General features: G+C 32.8%; 4 protein-coding genes across 14 annotated transcripts; 2 read left to right on the top strand and 2 right to left on the bottom strand.

Annotated features, from left to right (window-relative positions):
- Nucleotides 1-1,732: 1,732 nt before the first annotated feature.
- On the top strand, nt 1,733-4,053 carry LOC108487157 (uncharacterized). Of its 6 annotated transcripts, XR_008276048.1 has the most exons (4): nt 1,733-2,055; nt 2,947-3,232; nt 3,319-3,417; nt 3,510-3,719. XR_008276048.1 is itself a non-coding variant. In XM_017791419.2 (2 exons), the coding sequence occupies exons 1-2, from the start codon at nt 1,837-1,839 to the stop codon at nt 3,178-3,180; spliced, it is 453 nt and encodes a 150-aa protein (XP_017646908.1). In that variant the 5' UTR covers nt 1,733-1,836; the 3' UTR covers nt 3,181-3,719. The 6 variants fall into 6 exon arrangements, 1 of the variants encoding a protein (XP_017646908.1); XR_008276049.1 differs by lacking the exons at nt 3,319-3,417; nt 3,510-3,719 and adding an exon at nt 3,779-4,053 and having other exon boundaries at nt 2,947-3,258; XR_001871600.2 differs by having other exon boundaries at nt 3,319-3,719.
- Nucleotides 4,054-8,744: 4,691 nt separating this feature from the next.
- LOC108487213 (probable cinnamyl alcohol dehydrogenase 1) lies at nt 8,745-11,063 on the top strand. 5 transcript variants are annotated; one of them, XM_053023210.1, is made up of 7 exons: nt 8,745-8,936; nt 9,092-9,188; nt 9,296-9,409; nt 9,500-9,730; nt 9,996-10,275; nt 10,376-10,526; nt 10,598-11,063. In XM_053023210.1, exons 2-7 carry the CDS (start codon nt 9,100-9,102, stop codon nt 10,792-10,794), a joined length of 1,062 nt encoding a protein of 353 aa, XP_052879170.1. In that variant the 5' UTR covers nt 8,745-8,936; nt 9,092-9,099; the 3' UTR covers nt 10,795-11,063. The 5 variants fall into 5 exon arrangements, with proteins under 5 accessions (XP_052879170.1, XP_017646979.1, XP_017646981.1 ...); XM_017791490.2 differs by having other exon boundaries at nt 9,996-10,281; XM_017791492.2 differs by having other exon boundaries at nt 8,754-8,936; nt 9,057-9,188; nt 9,996-10,281.
- Nucleotides 11,064-11,634: 571 nt separating this feature from the next.
- LOC108487023 (60S ribosomal protein L9-1-like) lies at nt 11,635-13,322 on the bottom strand. Its single transcript, XM_017791224.2, has 3 exons — nt 12,823-13,322; nt 12,079-12,201; nt 11,635-11,983 (listed from the first exon to the last, which is right to left on the bottom strand). Exons 1-3 carry the CDS (start codon nt 13,195-13,197, stop codon nt 11,897-11,899), a joined length of 585 nt encoding a protein of 194 aa, XP_017646713.1. The 5' UTR covers nt 13,198-13,322; the 3' UTR covers nt 11,635-11,896.
- A 1,655-nt stretch (nt 13,323-14,977) lies between these two features.
- On the bottom strand, nt 14,978-19,305 carry LOC108487436 (nuclear pore complex protein NUP98A-like). Of its 2 annotated transcripts, XM_017791780.2 has the most exons (7): nt 19,056-19,305; nt 18,619-18,683; nt 18,262-18,294; nt 17,685-17,969; nt 16,990-17,520; nt 16,621-16,833; nt 14,978-16,525 (listed from the first exon to the last, which is right to left on the bottom strand). In XM_017791780.2, the coding sequence occupies exons 2-7, from the start codon at nt 18,635-18,637 to the stop codon at nt 15,870-15,872; spliced, it is 1,737 nt and encodes a 578-aa protein (XP_017647269.1). In that variant the 5' UTR covers nt 18,638-18,683; nt 19,056-19,305; the 3' UTR covers nt 14,978-15,869. The 2 variants fall into 2 exon arrangements, with proteins under 2 accessions (XP_017647269.1, XP_017647270.1); XM_017791781.2 differs by lacking the exon at nt 18,262-18,294.
- Nucleotides 19,306-19,886: the final 581 nt, after the last annotated feature.

Below are 19,886 nucleotides of genomic sequence, written 5' to 3'. Positions count from 1 at the left end.
AAAACAAAACTATGTCGTTTTGATAAATGATTACATTTTCCAAAGTTAAAGTAAAACTATGTCATTTTGATAAATGTTTATCCATTAAGTTAATCATTATATTGTTTATGTAATTAAATAATTTTGTATTTCATTTACTAGTTAAGTAATCGATCCATATAAACACAATATTGAGTAGCAATAATAGGATTCATTAACTCAACTCGACTTGACTCGAAATTTTTCAACTTGATTCGATTCAATTTGAAAATTTTCAAATTAAACTCGGTTGTTACAATAGGATTCATCAATTCGACTAACTCAAAATTTTTTGACTTAATTCGACTCGATCAAATATTCACCCCTAGTTTTCACATTAGGGCTTGAATACCTTTTTGTCTAAGTTAATCCCTAAACTTGGTAATTGTTCTTATATTGGTACTTAAACTTGACAATTGTTCCCACATTAGGGTTTATACTATGCAACAATTCTCACAACAGGGCTTGAACTTTTTTGGGTTCAAATTAATCCTTGAATTTGGTAATTTTTTTTCATATTGAGGCATGAACTTAATAATTATTCTCGCATTGGTGTATGAACTTAAAAAAAAAAACTACAATATGAAAACAATTATCAAATTCAAAGCCTAATTTGGACAAAACAAAATTCAAATTCCATAAACAAATTCATGATTTAACTTTAAAAAATTCCTAATTTTTTTTCATATTGAATCATTGTTCACTAATAGTGGCGTCCTGTGCTTTCGTTGTCTTTTCGGAAACATACCTTCTGAGAGTGGGGGCCTTTTTTCTATTAACGGTATTGTTAGACCGATCACGTAAATGCAATAGGAAACATTATACGAGAAAATAATGAAAGTATACTAAATTATAGAATATTTTTCTAATATATCAAAATTTATATATGATCTTATAAATATAATGTTAATTTATAATATTTTAATGTTCGACATCGCTCATATAACTCTTTTTTTTGTATTTATTAATTTATAGATGATAAAACAAATATTTTGTATTGTTTTTGTTGACATGAATTTAAATTTGGACCATCTCTTTACTTATTCTTGGTAAAAGTATAATTGAGAGAAGGGCAAGGATCACCTAAACTTTCCCAGGTTTTCCAATTGCCAATTCATATTTATATATACAAACAAATGATTTGTTGGGTGTAGATTTTATATATTTTCAATTTTGATGCTATTATTAATTTTTGAGTTGGGATAAATGCAATAAATGAAAGGTAGAAACATGTCAAACTTAATTATTATTCAATTGAGGTATTGTTTAATAAGAGATATAAAATTTGTTAATTCATAAATTGGCATGAACCAGTTGAATCAGATTAAAAAAATTGATTAAATCGATTAGATAAAAAAAACGATAATTTAATTATCTGATCATTAATGTGATTCCAAAAATATTAGAGACAATAACCTTATATCCCCACCCAATGCCAACAACCTGCATAAAGTGAGTTTCATTGAGGGATAAAATTGATTTCGGTGAGATGAATGACGAGAAAAGTTACTAAAAGGATGAGATTATATAATGTATTGGTGGGATTAAAATTAATAGTGGAATATATATTTAAAACATTGCTGGTCTCTAATAATTAATTCTAGAGCCCAAACATTAACCCACAAGTGTGTAGAAATTTTCAAGTTGATAAAGCCCATCTAAATTAACACCCAAAGGCCCAATAGTTCCATGTAACAACACTGCCTTCTTCTATCTGGGTTTCCTAAAACCCTTAAAATCTAATTGGGGAAGGACAGAGAAAAGAAGACTTTGGGGAAGAAAGTTAAGCTTTGAATACCCAGAAACAGAGTGGAGAAGATGTGGTTAGCGGGGTTGGTGAAGAACAACGTAAAGGGAGGGAATGGCGGCGTTGGGAGTCTACTGGTTCGATACATGTCGAGAACTAGGGCAGTAAATGTGAGAAAGATCAATCCAAAAGTACCCATTCCGGAAGCTAAATCCATCGCCAGTTCCCTATATGACCTCATCAAGCAACGTGGTCCTCTCACCGTTCCCAACACTTGGACTCTCGCCCAGGTCTTCTTATTATTGATTGTAATTTTTTTTTTGTGATTATCATTTTTAAAAAATGCCGATCGCCTTCACTAATTTGCATTATTTCTCCTTTATTCTCACTTGTTTCTGAATACATTAGTAAAGGTCTTAGCATTTCCTTCAAATTCATCTTGCATTTGTTGCCATGTTCGTACAGTATTGTCTTGTAGGTTTTGTTTATGAACTTAAAATCTGTTTTTTAAACTATCATTTCATTTATTGATATGTCAAAATTTTATAGAATTATGTCTGTACAATTCCATAGGATTCTGAATTAAAGAGGCAAAAAAAAAAAAACAAAAAAAAAACACTCTAATTTGTTAAAAATGGATTATCAAAGCTAGATTAGATCACTGCATTCATTTTCTCAATATCTCTTTGCCATTTATTTGCATTTTGTTTCCGATGAATCTAAATGAATTGCCATAGTATTTTTTACATCTATTACTAATAAAGATGTAATTTTCCTTTTTCTTTTTAGCTGTAATTTGCATTCTGTTCTATCGATCAAATGGGTTATGTCTTAACCTTTTAGCATGAATATGCTGGTAAAAACTGTGAGAGCTCTTTAGATAGTCAATATCCATTAATGCCTTGTACATGCTGAAAAGGCTTACTATATGTGCTCCGCAATGCCAAGCAACACACACCAACGCAGCAATTAGACATGTATCATGATGCAGTACTACCTATATTATAAGTAGTTGTCGTCTTTTGGATGTCATGCTGTAGTTGATGGTTTCTACTTAGGCAGTCGTTATGCTGGTTTACTCAGATTCTGCATTGCATGGCATTTTTTTTGTCAACTTCAATGTTGTTGTATTTATACTACATTCTTGTTTCTAACTTTGGTGCTTTTCATTCAAATGAAAGGAAGCTGGAATTGGTGGATTAAACAGCAAAACACACATGAAGATAATGCTCAAATGGATGAGGGGAAGAAAATTGTTAAAGTTGTTCTGCAACCAAGTTGGGTCCAACAAGAAATTTTTGCACTGTACGCTGCCGGAAGAACCTCGAACTGAACAATCAGAAAGCCTTCCAGAGCCTGTACTGCAAACCAAGAAGAAGCCTTCTGCTAAGAGAAAGAAGAAAACTAAAAAATGATTTATAATGGTTCTATTGCATGCAATCAACTTTGCTGCTATACAAAGATCCTGTAGGAATTCGAGTCTTACGTTTTGGGTGAATGCCTCTATCGTATTTTATCTGCTCCTTTACCTTACTTAGGCATTTATTTTGCAGGTTCCTTCTTCCTTTTTCTCATTAGAATCTTCTGAACACAAGCGTGATGAGTTTTAATCGGATCTGATGGACTGAAAGATGTTAAAGCATGTTTGCCTGGTTAATAATGTTTATGTTTATGTGCCTGCTGACTGTTATTTGATATTGGGTTGCCTATGTTGTCTTTAAACATGAACTGGATTTTATGACAGGTTTGTAGCTGGAGGTTTTAGACAACAATTTGATCAGACAACATGCTGAAAATTGTGTTGTGTTGTTAAGAAGGATACTAAGAATCTCAACTAGGAATTTTTATCAAGTTTGGTTGATTTGTGAAGATATTTGTATTCCAACACTTGATGATGCTAAATTAGAGTGCAAGAAACGATGTCAAAGTTAATACATAATTATATTGACCTTAATTCCCACGGTTGTCTGCGTTTAGTTCAATGTTCTAAATGGCAATTTTTTTTTTTTTTAGGGGGCGGGGTGTTGAAGATAACTGGTCAGTTGAATCAGGAATCGATATTCGGAAATAATTGGAATTGTTTTGAGCTAGTAAGAAATCGAAATTAAGAACTGGGAAAATTTGTTCGTAAAGAGTGATTGTTTAATTTTTTATATTTTAATAACAAAATTTTGGATGTTTTTATGTTGTTTGAGTTCATTTTTAATATTTTATTTGTAAATATTTCATTGGATTGAAGTGAAAGCTGGAATTTGAATTGATTTTATTTTCATTGCAATTCCTAAAAAGGGTCAATGTATTTGCAACAACTCCAAAGCAGTAAAACATGATTTTCCATCTCTAAATCGAGCTCTTTGGCTAACTTTATTTATTTATCATTATATCTTTTAACTATTTTCTCATACATATTTTTCACGATAATTTGCTTTTTGGATCCAATTACTTTTCAATGAATTGCATCATAAATATACTGTATATAATGTATATAGAAAGGCAACATGTGCATAAAGATCTTAATATGCTACAAAGATCACTCAAGTGTGCATCAAGTTCTTTTAGAAGGGGAAGGATTCTGCAGCAACTGGTGCTAGAGTTTGTTGGCAATTGATCTGTTCACCAAAGGCAAAAGGGGGCTTGGGATTGAGAAATCTAGTTGACTGGGATAAGACTTGTATATTACATAAAATCAGAGCCATTCTTTTTGGAGAAGGCTCCCTTTGAATTTCATCACTCAGAGTAAATGTTTTGAAGGGAAGGAGCCACTGAGATGCTACTTGTCATTCCATAAGCAATTGGAATTGGAGGAGATTTCTTAAGCTAAAGGAAATTGTTGCTAGGTCGTCAGTTGGTAATATCATCACTTCATAGATTTTAGAGGACATTAGAGTCAAGAATAGCATAGTTTCTTGGCACAAACTGGTTTGCTTAACCTTACATATCCTAAACGCTACATCATTGCTTGGTTGGTTGTGTTAAATTGGCTTCCAACTAAAGATAAGACTTATTTCTCAAGGGCTCAACGATGATGCAACATGTTTGTTTTGCGACATGGATGATGAAACAAAGGATCATATCTTTTTTGAATGTAGCTATTCTAAAAAGATCTTAGAGATGGTTTTGCAACTTTGCAACATTGGTAAGTTGTTGGATCTTGGAGTCAAGAACTGGCGTGGGCATTTTTACAGTTGAATGATAAGTCTCTTATGGTTGCTATACCCAATCTTGTTTGGAATGCTTATATCTACACTTTATGGTGGGGGTAGGCCCATTGTAACACCGTTATACCCGGTCTGACTATATAGACCCGGTATATGACTATTACATCTGGTGCCAAAGCGATTTTGGCTAGGCATTCTATAATTCAATCATTCATACATTGTGTTTTAACTTATTTAACTAAAAACAATTATTAATATAAATATCCGAAGTTATTAATGGATGTTTGTTTGCGTTTAGAAATAATTTAAAATTTTACTTTTTCCTCAAAACAGGGGCAAAATATCTATACCGCTAAACAAAAACGATACCAAAACTACTCTCTGTTCCTCAAAAAAAAGATTGATTTTTAGATCAATGTATCTTGGGATATGGTGACAAAAACAGTTTGAAAAAAATTGCTAATAAGCCCCCTGCACTAATTCAAAGCATTCAAACACTTCCAAACCAATTCAATTACCCTCAAACTCATTAAAATTCACCACAAAATCTATATAATAACATCATATATGCATGCATATGTTAAGCTATTATAAATTACTTTAAAAAAAAAAGGTGATACATATATTCACCTATACCAAAAACCTATATACATGCCATATTAACCCCAAAAGTCATACATACAATCCTGCCTCTTGGAATGGTGATGATATGGGATGCACACGACCTCGATATTGGCCCAAACGGATCTACTTCACCTACACATTAGAGAATTAATGCGGTAAGTCTATGAAGACTTAGTAAGTACTTCAAGATTTTTAAAATCTACTGTCATTAATAATATAAAATAAAATTTTATCCATTGTATAGACATGTAATTCTCTTTAAATTAGTCCCTAAAGTTTAATATATTTTTCTTAAAAATCACACTTAGCATTACTTACTGTAACCCATTAATTGATAATAGCCAAAGTATGACACTGTAGCCTAATGTAGACTAGCTGAACACTTAGGATATACGGAAATAAATCGATAATGCATTGTTAATGCATATCACATATTACTAAGCAGGAAGTGTAAATAACGATAAGCACCGAAGTACAAAGTAATTACGATAAGAACCAAAGTGTATATTTTACAACAATAAGCACCGAAGTGCGAAATAATACGATAAACGCTTTAATTTTTTCTTAATGGCATGCCATCAATATCCCAATAGTTCGAGACTCGTCTACATGAGCTTTTCTTATTATTAAATCTTTTTATTCATTCACTTGACAGGATATAATATAACTTTGTACTTTTTACAATTTAGTCTTTATCACAATAATAACACTAAAACTTGTAAATTCTCTTCATTTTTACCACATACAACACTATAACATTTTACGGCACTTTGTTTAAAATCTCTTTCCATATATTCATAATATCATAACATATTTTAATTTCTTTCGATTTAGTCCTTTTTTATTAGCGCCACAATACATCATATAATGGTATACTAATGATATCATTTATTTAGTAATTAAACTACTTAATTAACATAACTTAAACAAAATTACTACTTGAAGTACTTACAACCAAAATTTGGATGATTATTTTTTCTTCTCTTCTACTCTTTGGCCACTTCTTTTCCTTTCCCTTCACTTTTGTCCTCAAACTTATTCTATATTTCTTCAATTTCATAACAACATATAACATTTATAAGTTAAAATTAAAAATCAAATAACTTTTCTGTGCTAGATTATGAAAATAAACATGTATGTTATGAGAATTTCCATCATTCTTACCTTAACTTTTTGAAAACCTAGAACCCTAACTCATGTATTTATCTCTTTTAACCGTCTATGTAAGTTTCCTCGTGAAATAAAGTTGCTCACTAGTCTTCTTTTTAGCTTTTACTAAAGAAATTAAAAAAAAAAAAGTTTAGAGCTTAGCTAGTTCAACAATAGAAGAAGGACATGGAAGGAAATAAAAGAAAAGTTGAATGGATTTGGGGGAAGGTGAGTGACAGTTAGTGTATTGGGAAAAGTTTTCTCCACTTTTCTACACATTTCCATTAAAAATATCTCACTTTTTTATTAAATGGTCGATTTGCTAATAAGTTCTAAATGGTCGATTTGCTAATAAGTCCTCAAGCCATTCATCTTTACACTTTTACCCATCATCATTACACTTTAAAATATCTACTTGACTATTTACCATTTTATCCCAACTCATATTTTATAATTCTTAGGGTGACTTATACTTTACTTTGATTAAATTTCTTTTTAATCCTTCTTTTCTTTCTACTACCATTTTGTATCTCTTAACTTTCTAAATTCTCACTTCCACCACAACAATTCTTATACTATTTCAATTTAGTCTAAGCTTCTATTTAAATCTTTTCCATCTCGAAAATATTTTCTAATCTCCTATCAGGTCCTAATTTAAAACTAAAAATCTCTATTTAGTATATTTCAATTTTTCTCCACTATTTCCTGACCCGGTCCATCATTGTACCTAACTCGAAGCCAAAATGTGGTTGTTACACCTGTTTTCTAGGTCTGAACCTGAAAAATGGGCATAAAATTTTACCCAAGTCTAGTCGAGATAAAAAAATCCGATCCTGACCTAACTTGCCCGTATTAAATTTTTTATATTATTATTTTATATAAATTTTTTTTAAAAATATAATACATTAAACAAATTAAAATAAATATTCTTAACAAATGAAGAAAAATTGCTAGTGTCATATTGTTATCTTTAATTTTCGATGCAAGACAATTGAGTTTTCTGAGAAAATAATAAGAACACGATGAAAGAGAGCATAAAGGAAATAGAATATAATTCAATCATCGATAAAAAAAGTAATTCGCGTTTTTTCTATTTAATGCATTCATTTCATATGAGTTTAGCATTACGCTTTCTAATTTTTTTTTTTATATAGTGTCTAAAATTATTCATAACTCTTCCCAATCCTTAAATAAAAAGATACTGCGCTTTAACGCACTCGAACGAATAATCTTCTTGTATTGAAATATTAAAATAGTATAACTTTTTCTTAGTCCCACTGTTTAAATAGTTGATTTTTTTTTCGATTACGACGTGGTAATTCATGATGGAGTCACGGGACAAATAAGGCCAAAATTTAACACCATTAGTTAAAAACATCATATTGATAATCAATATCAAAATAAGCTTTTTCAAAGTAGAAGTATTGTACTAAAAGATTTGATAAATTTCAGGACCAAATATACTATTACCCCTACAGATATTTTGACTGTTCTCGAAGATTTGATAAATTGATGACAGAGACGATGACATATAAGAGACACCTTTGCATGAGTCATGCTTACAAGAGTATAGTTTTGGTTTAATGGAATTTAAGGATAGAAAGATTCAATATACATTAGATTACAATATACTTATTTATATATATTTATGAAAAATTTATGTAAAAATTAATGAGGTTGAGATTTAAATGATAAAGTTAAAAATTTAAGTCTTTAATTATATATCTATATATTATTATTGTGTTTATAACTTAAATTTATATAATATTATTTAAATTATTGGTTAAGTTAATTTTACGAGTCAATTGAGCATTAACTTAATTAGAAAAATAATAAAATATTTTTCGTAATTAAATTAATATATATTATTTAAAAAAATTAAATTTTTTATTAGAGTATAGTACATATTTTATACCTTATTATTAATTAATTAATTTCAAATCATATATATTATTTTTAAAGACATTCCTATATTTTAAATACTTAATTTTGATAAAATAAAATTTTAGTTGTTAAAATAAAATTTTTAAACACGGTGGCGATATTTTTAGCAATAAAAAGGAAGCGCAAGGCGCCGCCACCGTGGCCTTACAAGTGTTATAAAAGGTTATTATCACTGCGATTTTGGTGGAGAAGAAACAAACAAGTTACAGATTTAAAAAAAAAAAAAACCAGTGGAGGAGATTTTCTCCTTAGTCTTTGGGCTTTCTACACTCAGATTTATTCTTGGAAATATAAGGGTAAGCTTCTTCTTCTTTGTTCTTTTGCTTAAACCATCCATTTTCATAGTTCATATGTCTGTATGTTGAATCCCCACAGGAATTATCCATTGTTTCTTTTGTCTTTTCATTGGGGAATAGAATACTGAGTTTGTATCTTTTCTACGGTGGATTAGTTAGACCAATGGATTCCCAGACCAAAACAGAGAATTGCCTTGGATGGGCTGCTACAGATCCAACTGGTGTTCTATCACCATACAAATTCAGTCGCAGGTGCGTTTGGATCCATTTTTTTTTCTTTTACCAATTCCAGCGCACCATTCATTCATTTGACTATCTTCAATATCATCTTTTTCTTGTTGCTGGTAAACTGTATTCAGGCCTCTAGGAAGTGATGATGTTTCCATAAAAATTACTCATTGTGGAGTTTGTTATGCTGATGTTATTTGGTCGAGGAATATGTTAGGAGATTCAATATATCCTTTGGTGCCTGGGTATGATTTTTCTTTCATTGTGAATTTATGAATGCTTTCTTAAGCTTGATCTTATACTGATTTGGTTATTATAATTTCCTTCTGTATCAGTCATGAGATTGCTGGTATTGTGAAGGAGGTCGGTTCCAATGTTCAAGGCATCAAGGTCGGCGATCATGTCGGAGTGGGAACTTATGTCAACTCATGTAGAAATTGCGAGTATTGCAATGATGGCGTTGAAGTGCAATGTGTAAAAGGGCCGGTTTTCACTTTTAATCATATTGATGTTGATGGAACAGTCACAAAAGGCGGATATTCTAGCCATATTGTTGTCCACGAAAGGTAAGCATTTCTTGATGCATAAACCATATTGCCTCTCAACCCTTGCAAAACCCTTGTGTGATAGCTTTTAAGGATAGTACTTGCAATGTATACCCTTGTAATTTGGATGCTTTTGCACCTTTACATGATAGTGAAGTTGAAACTTAAATGTAATCATCTTATAATTGCTAAGTAAAAGATGCTATAAAACCAATGCTGGATTTGATGGTGTATGATAGTTTGGTTTTTTTTTTTTTTTTTTCCTGCAATTTTAATGTTTCAACAGATACTGCTTCAAAATACCAAACAACTATCCATTGGCTTCAGCAGCACCTCTGCTTTGTGCTGGGATCACTGTTTATACACCAATGATGCGCTATAACATGAACCAACCTGGCAAATCTTTAGGGGTAATCGGGCTCGGCGGTCTTGGTCACATGGCAGTGAAGTTCGGGAAGGCTTTCGGGTTGTCAGTAACAGTTCTTAGCACGAGCACCTCTAAGAAAGAGGAAGCTCTGAGTCTGCTCGGTGCAGACAATTTTATTGTCACATCTGACCAAGAGCAGGTGAAGGTAAAGACCTTATGGAATCTCAGCATCTTAGAAGCTAATATTTATAATAATTCTGATCATTGACCTTGTTCTGGAGCTGATGTTTTCGGTGCAGGGCCTATCAAAATCATTGGACTTTATAATCGACACTGCATCTGGTGATCATCCATTTGATCCCTACTTGTCTCTCCTCAAGTCTGCTGGTGTTTATGCCCTCGTTGGGTTCCCGAGTGAAATCAAATTTAGCCCTGCAAGCCTTAATATGGGTACGTAACAGTATTCAAACCTGATCAAAGTGTAAACTAAGTTGCTTGAAAATGACCATTTGGCTTGGCAGGTATGAAAACATTCGCAGGAAGTGTAACAGGGGGAACTAAAATGATTCAAGAAATGATAAGTTTTTGTGCTGCTCGTAAAATATACCCACAGATTGAGGTAATCCCTATCCAATACGCCAATGAAGCTCTTGAAAGGCTGGTAAAGAAAGATGTTAAGTACCGATTTGTGATCGACATCGAGAACACCCTGAAATGAGATCATGCCAAGAGAAAATGAATTTGTTTTCTACAATAAATAGCTTTTAGTTCCGCCTATTGAAGAACATACGGTGAACGCACATGTACCATGACTAGCATAAATCTTGGATGGTGGGCAATGCACTTATTATACAAATATTAAGGGATATTTGTTGAAATTTTAGACCTTTTCCTTTCCGTTCTTTCTTGCTCTTTGTAGTAGTCTTTTTGGTGGTAATAATTCGTAAAATAAGTTGATTTACTACAATTATGAAAACTTATAAATAATCTCTTAATTATTTGATTTTTTTAGTCACTTATCTATTTAAATTTTTTATTTTAATTACTGACTATTAAATTATTAACGAAAAAATAATTTGACAGATTTTAAAGTTTGCATAATAATAATTTTAATTCTTACCTATTATGTATTATGTCAATTTAATCTAAATTTTAAAAAATTAACCCTCAACTTTTATACATTATATAATTTACTTTTACATATTGTATAATTTAATTATTTTTCTTCGTAAATTATTTATAACATTGAGAATTAATTTTAAAAGAATAAAAATTATAAAAGAGTATTATTTTAGACTTTTGGGAGTTCATTTTGTTTTTTTTTGATATTTGGTTGGAAGGATACGATATATAATGTTGAAGCTTAGTTTTTTAAAATCAAGATTAAAATTTTTTTTTTTTATATTTGGTTGGAAGGATACTATATATAATGTTGAAGCTTAGTTTTTTAAAATATAATATATATAGATGTTAAGGGCTAAAATGACTATTATACCAATTTTAAAAGCAAACATATTTGATAAAAAAAAATCAAATAGTTGAGTGACTACAAATGTAATTTACCCACCAAGCTCAAGATATTATCCTTTTATTGAACCAACAAGCTAGGAAATAGAATTGTAAACTTCACCCATTTCATTTAGTACTAAAGATCAAACAGCAAGTCAAAATTTTCTAAAACAACAAATAAAGATAAACATCCTTCTACTCAGCAGCTGTAATCCAAATAAAGAGGTAAAACGACAAAAAACCATGGTACCAAAGAAATTACTATGACAGAAAAATAACATGGCACCCATAACTATGACTTGAGATAACAATCATTCCTCTTCGGCGATCCTGCCCTTTTCGCTAACATAGATACCGTCAAGAAACTTTCTAATATCCTTGTTCTTCACATGACATTTCTGTTCAATAATGAAAGGTCAGACAGTCAGGTCATGAAACATACACATCAGTTAAATGTTAGCATAAGGTGGGCAAGAAGAATGTTTAAACACACCTGGTTTATCAAAGCTGCTGAACGAGACACGAGTTCAATATCATTACCATCCAAAACGATCTCATCCTTAACCTTCTCGGATCGAGTAATGGAAACCCCTTCCAACATATCCACCTTACGCACCTGATGTTTGTCAAAAAGAGAATGGTGCAATATAAATATAATGTTAAAGAAGTATCAGAAACATCTTGACCTTCTTATATAACAAAAGGCATACAAATCAAGAGTGAACATGGTTCCTTTTAACCCCTGAACAAGAACAATTTGGTTGAAAACACAATACCTGACAATTTCTATACATCACTAAATTAAAATCGTGAAGAATTTCGAGTTTTCTTAGCGAGTTCTATGCTAAAATTAAAGTAAACTTGAACGAAAAAGATACTACCTTTTTAGTTCATTTGTTTTAGCATAAGAATGTTCTATATAAGTTATATTAGGCATCCAAAATGATAACTTTCTAGTGGAATTCATGGGAATTTGTCATTTTTCAACAATTTTCTAAACTATTATACAACACCATACACAAGCAGAAGAAACTTTAAACCCTAATACCGAAGCATCATCCAACAATCATTTAACAAATGGAGATCAGATGTTCATACTATAACAAAAAAAGTACATTCCTTAAATCAAATGGAAAAAAAAAGATGAAACGAGTCGGTAACAATCAGAGTTAGATTCACTAAAAATATGCAGCAAAATATATTAAACAAAGCAAGGAACGAGATAAAGATGGGGGACCTTCTTCTCGCCAAGGAAGTTACGGATCTCGATGGACTTGTTGCCGCCAGTGATAGAGGCGTTGATCGGAAAGTGAGCGTAGACGAACCTCATCTTGTACCGGTAACCTTTGGTGACACCGGTGATGAGATTCTCGATGTGGCTGAGGGCGGTACGGATGGCGGCGCTGGTCTTCCTAGTACCGAACCAGGCCTCGATCCTGAGCTTACGCTTGCCCGTCTCCTCGTCCTTGGTGAGGTGGAAATCGAGGTTGAGGTGCTTGAAGTTACGTGTAAGCTTACCCCTGGGACCTTCAACCTCGATCATTTTAGCCTTCACTTTGATGTTGACCCCATCGGGGATATCCATGGTCTCTGATGAGAGTATGGTCTTCATTTTCTCTAGCTCTCTGTTTTCCTTTCTCGACTCTCTCTTGGGCGGCTTCGAGGGGAGGAAGAACCGAATGCTCTGTAACCCTTACTTAACCTAAATGCCTCCCCATAGATACGCGCGTCTAGTTGGAGTCCTGAATCTAGGGTTTGGTTGGGCTTCTCCTTGGGCTTAAAAATAAAACGAAAATGGACCTCAAGCTATAGTGAAATGTTAATTAATAATTAACATTACTTTTTTAGGCCATCAATATATATTTCATGTATATAAATAGGATTAATTTAATCAAACGGATTATGATTTATACTTTAAATTGGTGCGTAAATTTTATAATATTGTAATTAATTTCGTAAAGTACAAATATTAATATTATATCAATTAAGTCATTTTATCAACTTAACATCGGTTTGGACATTAAATGCTCACTCGAACATGGTATATAATATATTTAAAATACGTGATTAAAATTTAAATAAATTTATATTTACTCAAACAATTTAGAGCTAACATGTTAAAAAAATATGATTCTATTAAAGTTTAAAAGGGTTTTTCTTCTAGATTTTTAACAAGTAAAATTGTACATTTGATCAATACAAATGTGTTTAAAACTTCATCAATATGATTTATGCTCGGTCAAATTCTAGCTAAAATTTGACACTTAAACTAATAGCTTAGCTAACAAAATTTTTTATTGATATAATAGTAATACTTTAAGGATTCAATTAAAAATTTCAAAGTATTATAACGATTTGAATATGAATTAACCTCTATAACTATTTATTAATTTTAAAAATTCAATTTCGAATAAAAATGACTGGTAATAAATATATACAAATGCAGCATTTAAACTTTTCTCTCCCAATATAAAGTGTATTGCAATTTTTTAATTAAAACTCTCAACTATTTATTTTCCTAAAAAAATTCATATAAAACTTAATGAATTTTAAAACCTAAATTATTAATGGATCCTTGAATATAGGTTTATGGATGATAATAAGTCGATGGAAGACGAGAATTTTGTACTATCAATGGGTAACAGCATGCATAATGCACTATTAAATTATGAACAATGTAAAAAGACACTAACATCCGATCTCCTCACCGGCAGGGACTTTCCCATTACAAAATGATATATGCCAATTCAGAAGTTACATGTCCAAGGAGTAAAAGAGAATACTGATATTCAGCAAGAGAGAAACATAAGTAAAACCACAAGGCATTAAACAGAATGATGATCATCAAGAACTCCATTAGCTTTTTGGTGACCTCTGACTGGATGAATTCGTTCTATCGTATCACCATTTTCAGCTGGATTTTCCACAACGGTCATATCGATAAAAAGAAATTAACAGTGGAAGAGATGCTGCCCACAAGCCGATTTAAAATGATCCTAAGTTGAGCAGGTAGTTGTAACCAGATTTTATCTTAAATAAAAATAAAAAAAGAAAAGGAACAGATAACAGGCTACCATGTTTCTGTTTCTGATTGTCTGGCAGAGAGTTATAGAAAAATTTAAACTTCACAAGCTATAAATAGTTCCTAAATGGCTAAGACAAGAAAGAACTGTTATTTAATTGATTCAATTTTCACTAAGCAATACTGGTGATATAAATTAATTGAATGCCAAGAGAAATTTCAGGTAATGATAAGTTCTTGTAAAAGATGGTACTTTCTATCTTTATTCTTGGCATTGGAACCATCACCTGAAGTTTTGCCTAAATGAAAAGGTTGTTCCAAAGGGTCGGCTACGAGCAATCAAAAAAAAAAAAAAAATGCAATCAGACCATTCAAAAAACTAAATAAGTACAGAACTCATATATTTGAAAATAAAATCATCACAGCATTTTCCCAATGCAATATTACAATTGACCAGAAAAGTGACTTTCCATGAGATGGCAATAATAATCACAGCATTTCCTTGCAGGCAATCTGATCCACCTTTGTGAAAGGTATTGAGAAGTCATTAAGGGTGATATTCTAACAAGAGAAGGTTTGTCAACGACCTGATATATTTATTACCAGTCACCCAATTAATACTATTATGTCTTAATTTACAACAAATCATTGAAGATACTAGCATGAAGAGAGAGATCTATAACAAGTAAAAAACAGCTAATCAAACTCTAAACAAGGTAAGATATTTACAGGTATGCTAGAAATCCCATAATGAAGTAATGGTGCAGTTCCAGCTCGACCAATCGACATTTGAGGCATTGCAGGGAGTTTTCCATAAGGGTTTGTAATAGATGGGTTGTACTACAGCAGCACTCTGTATGGCAGACCTGTTAAACACATTTTTCATAAAGCAATGCATTTTTTTTTCATTAATTATCTGAAACACATTTCAATCAACTAGTTTCCAACCTTGACATTTGAATATGCAAAAAGCTATCCTCATAGAAATATCAATTATGATTGGCATCCCAAGAATAGAAAAAAGAACTCTTATCCGGATTTTTAATAATCAAATGATAAGAGTCTACTTCTCAATCAACCATGGGCTCAGAAGTGAACAATTAGCTTGAATTCTCGATTTAATAAAAGAACGAAAAAAAATGCAATTCAGCATCCCTGCAGCAGCATATGATGAAAATGTACAGAAATAGATATCAAAGTTGAAGGCCAAAGAAACAAACATAATATCCATCATTCTATAAACAAATTACATGAACAAATGGTCATAAGTATGATAAAAAGGAAGAATGATAGTAAAGATTTCCTGAGCGACTTGCAGTTGCCGGGCCAAAGGCAGCTGGGTTGTTAGCAGGAGCCAACAGTAGAGGGCTAGAAAACATATTCCCGCAAAACCCAGTTGAAGGTGTGTTTAAAATGCTTGTTTGGTCAAAGCTACCAGTATTCTGTCCAAAAGTAGAGGTCACCTGCCCAATTGCAGGGGTAGAATTGAACAAAGGGGATGCTTGGCTGCTGCTAAAATTTAAACCGGTAGCAAATGCTGGCATTGCTGCAGGAACTGCAGCAGTACCAAAAATAGATGGTGAAGATGGAAATGAAGGAGTGACAGATGAACTAAAAAGAGATGAACCAGTTCCAAATGTAGGAGTCAAAGGTGAAATAAATACTGAAGTTGTTGAGGAAATTGGGTCAAAAAGGCTTGATGATGTTGATTGGGAAGGGTTTGAGGTAGTAGTCGAGGTTGCAAAGCCTACACTGCTGAAGGATGGAGATTTTAGACTAAATGGATTGGTACTTGTGATGGAATGAGGATTTGCAGATGTTTGGCCAAATGTTGGAGAAGAACCACAAGGACTTGTAGGTGCAGTTGACACACCAAAGCAAATCCCTCCAGGGGGCCGCGCGGTTGGCTGCAGTCCAACTGACAGTCAAATTATTACAGCAAGTTAGTTGATAATGAACATGGGAAAGAATAATGAATAACTTCCAGGTTTTCTTAATATTTTACAAAGGTACCTTTATCTCCTAATTGATAATCCTCCCATCTCAGCTCCTCATGACTTTTATCTTTGTAAACAGGCATAGCTGAAATTGACTCCAACTTCTCAGCAGGCTGTGTACCAATGCTACTATCAGCGTCAATTGTAGGTGGGTAAGAAGCAACTCTACTTCCCCCACGTTGAGCCCCAAAAGTTGACTGTCCAAATGCTGGTGCAGAACATCGGGGTCCTACATGAGAACTCAAAGAATTTTAAATAATATATATATGTATACGTATAAGAACTCCCTTGACCTTAAATCATGTAAGGCCCATGAAAATATATATTTCTGCCTAACTGTACAACTAGTTTTGAAGTCTATGATCAAGTAGGCTTGGTTACTCACCAAAAGAACCCTGTGCTCCAATTGTAGTTGTTCCAAAAGGACTACTGGCAAATGCTGGTGTTGATTGGCCAAAAGCAGGGCTAGACCCAGAGCTGAATGAAGGAGTAGAAGATGATCCAAAAGAAGGAGTGTCGGAAACGCCAAAAGCAGAACTTGACACTCCAAAAACAGGAGTCTTGGAAGTGCCAAAAGCAGAATTTGATGCTCCAAAAGCATGAGTGAGAGAAGTGCCAAAAGCTGGTGCGCTTGATGCTCCAAATGTGCCTACTGTTCCAAATACCGGGGAATTAGACACACCAAATGCAGTTCCAGTGCTCCCAAATGCTGAACTTCCAGTTGAACCGAAGGCAGGAGTGCTTGTGACACCGAAGGCAGGAGTGCTTGCAGCAGCGAAGGCAGAAGTACTGGAACCGAATGCAGACTGGGAAATGGTATCGGGGAACCAAATGCAGGCTGTGATTCCAAAAGGACTTGATTGAGTGGGAGTAGACCCAAAGCCAAATGCCGGCTTCTGACCAAAAACAGAAGATCCTATCCAAAAAAAAAAGAGTCGTCGATTTAAAACCAAGGAAAAGACACCAAGTTGCCCAAGAATAAATGGATAGAAAGTCAAGACAAGCATACAATTAAAAAAAGAGAAGGCTACCAAAACCTAGCAACTTCAACAATAGTAGAAGTAGAAGAAGAACAATTACCACCAAAAGATGCTGATGAGCTGCCAAAAGCAGGAGAAGAAGAAGATCCAAAAGCAGGCATAGAACTTCCAAAAGCCGGAGATGAAGAGGCACCGAAGGCTGTGGTTGACAAAAAGGGAGAAGAAAACTGGGCTGCACCAAACACTTCAGTAGAAGAACCCCCAAATATTGAACTCCCTGTTTGGAAAGCAAAAGGGGGTTGGACTACCAAAGGAAGGTTTAGGTGCAAACTGATTGCTACTTGCATTGTTGGTCTCCCCAAAAACAGACTGGGATGCAAATGGGCTGTTTCATGATTTCCCACAAGTTGTTTTAAGAGTTTCCAATAGTTAATTTAATTTTCCAAAAAATTCAGCAATGACAAAAAAATTATTCTCAAGAAAGGACGACATGCTATATGTATGTTAAAGATAACAAAAATCTGAAACACGAATGAAAAGATTTCAAGCATATATATCAGAAAAAAACGGAAGAAAAAAAAACACCAATCTTTAACCAGTAACAAGCACAGCTAATTAAAACTATTGTAACTAATAGCATATCAAGAAGGTAAACTATTATAACTAATAACACTTACCACAGAACAAAGCATTATCAGGATGCACTTTTTCTGCGACCAAATACAAAGCAAGCAAAAAAGTAATAAAAAATTATTAACTTTAAAAGGATACTGCCATACTGGTAAACACTCAAAAAAGAAGAAGAAGAAGATAGCAATAATTAATTGGTATCAAGGAATTATGAAAGCTTTTTGAAAACTGAAGTCAGTCTTCTATATAAAATACCAACCAGAAACTCGGAATTTCACAATGCCTATATACAAGTAATAGCACCAACCGCAAGCTTCAAGTTTCAAACAGGACCGGAAGCAATTATGCATTCATGGTACCGATTCAAAATATGATTTCCAGTAAAGTGTAAGAAAAAGACTTACGGCTAGTTGCACCAAACATCGTCGTTTAAGTAGTTATTCTCGCACCACAACTCCTTGATCTCAAACTGAGGCGGAAAACAAAAATGAAACCGAAAGTAAATTAAACAAACGAGGAAACTAAAAAGAAAGTAACAATGCTAGATAAAATAAAACGACATAAACGTGATGCCATGAACCAAACTTAGTGTCCATTTTATGATTTATTTGCGCACCAAACAAGCAATTACTCAGTGGCGATCGAAGCCTTTTTCCTTCCGATGCATTTACTTAAAAAAAAGTTACGCAAAGAAAAAGAAAGCATCGAATATTTCAACCTAGCAATTACATGTACTTGAAATTTTAATGCCTAAAAAAGAAGAAAAAACTAGCAAGTGCTATAGAGCAGCGAAGCAGTGGGAGTGCCAGAGAAAAATAACTAAAGAGATGAGAGTTCGAACCTCTTCGGACCGATCTGAATCGGGAGGGGGAGAAATAATGGAAGCTTACTGAGTTGGAAAAATTCAAATTAGTAGAAGGTGGAAGAGAGAAAGACCTCCTGATGAAGAAAAAAGAGTCCCAAACAGTAACGGTAGCGCAAAATGGAGCGAACGGACGGCTTTGTAGGGTCGGGTGAGATCCGCGTAGCGTTGTTTTAAAGTCCGGAATGAATTATAATAGACTAGAAAGCGTAGTGTTTTTTTCCGGGTCGTAATAGCGTAGCGTTATTTTGCAGTCTTGACAATAGTAATTGCAAGACTTAAATTTTAAGGGTAAATTGCACCTTTAGTCACTGAACTATGAGTAATTTTTTATTTTGATCACATAACTAAAAAATGTTACAATTTAGCCACTAATGTTCTCGAAATTATTTTTTGTCACCCGATTGTTAAGTGACACATTTTTAGTTGGTATAATAATAATTTTAGACATCAATTTTTATACTTTATGTCATATTTGACCTTGATTATATATATGTGAAAAATAAAATAGAATAAAATAAATAAAAATAAAGAACACATAAATTTTACGTGGAAACCCTTTCGGGAAAAAAACCACGGGCAGAGGAGAAGAAAATTCACTATGTCGAAAAATTTTTACTCAAATACAAGAGGAATAGACTATGTCTATTTATAGGCTTGCAAAGCCATATTCTAGTAGGATTGAAACACCTTATCCTAATCAATATAAAATAGATGGAGTTTAATAAGGTTTAAAAACCTTATTCTAAAATAAAATAAAAGAAGTCTAGTTCTATATGGATTTTACTTTTATTTTATTTTCCATCGTAT

This window comes from Gossypium arboreum, chromosome 12 (assembly GCF_025698485.1).
Source record: "Gossypium arboreum isolate Shixiya-1 chromosome 12, ASM2569848v2, whole genome shotgun sequence".
Taxonomy (NCBI): Eukaryota; Viridiplantae; Streptophyta; class Magnoliopsida; order Malvales; family Malvaceae; genus Gossypium; species Gossypium arboreum.
Note: the sequence above shows the minus strand (reverse complement) of the source record. Positions and strands in the feature narration are given on the sequence as shown.

Bases quoted from the DNA above. Each gene is read 5' to 3' on its own strand.
- LOC108487157 (XM_017791419.2), top strand. From the start codon at position 1,837: ATGTGGTTAGCGGGGTTGGTGAAGAACAACGTAAAGGGAGGGAATGGC. The intron at 2,056-2,946 runs GTCTTCTTATTA...TTCAAATGAAAG, and splicing joins ACACTTGGACTCTCGCCCAG to GAAGCTGGAATTGGTGGATT.
- LOC108487213 (XM_017791490.2), top strand. From the start codon at position 9,100: ATGGATTCCCAGACCAAAACAGAGAATTGCCTTGGATGGGCTGCTACA. The intron at 9,189-9,295 runs GTGCGTTTGGAT...AACTGTATTCAG, and splicing joins CCATACAAATTCAGTCGCAG to GCCTCTAGGAAGTGATGATG. The intron at 10,282-10,375 runs GTAAAGACCTTA...TTTTCGGTGCAG, and splicing joins CTGACCAAGAGCAGGTGAAG to GGCCTATCAAAATCATTGGA.
- LOC108487023 (XM_017791224.2), bottom strand. From the start codon at position 13,197: ATGAAGACCATACTCTCATCAGAGACCATGGATATCCCCGATGGGGTC. The intron at 12,202-12,822 runs GTCCCCCATCTT...GACAAACATCAG, and splicing joins ACTTCCTTGGCGAGAAGAAG to GTGCGTAAGGTGGATATGTT. The intron at 11,984-12,078 runs GTGTGTTTAAAC...ATTATTGAACAG, and splicing joins CAGCAGCTTTGATAAACCAG to AAATGTCATGTGAAGAACAA.
- LOC108487436 (XM_017791780.2), bottom strand. The intron at 16,834-16,989 runs GTGAGTAACCAA...GTTCTCATGTAG, and splicing joins TGGAGCACAGGGTTCTTTTG to GACCCCGATGTTCTGCACCA. The intron at 16,526-16,620 runs GTACCTTTGTAA...TTTGACTGTCAG, and splicing joins TTATCAATTAGGAGATAAAG to TTGGACTGCAGCCAACCGCG.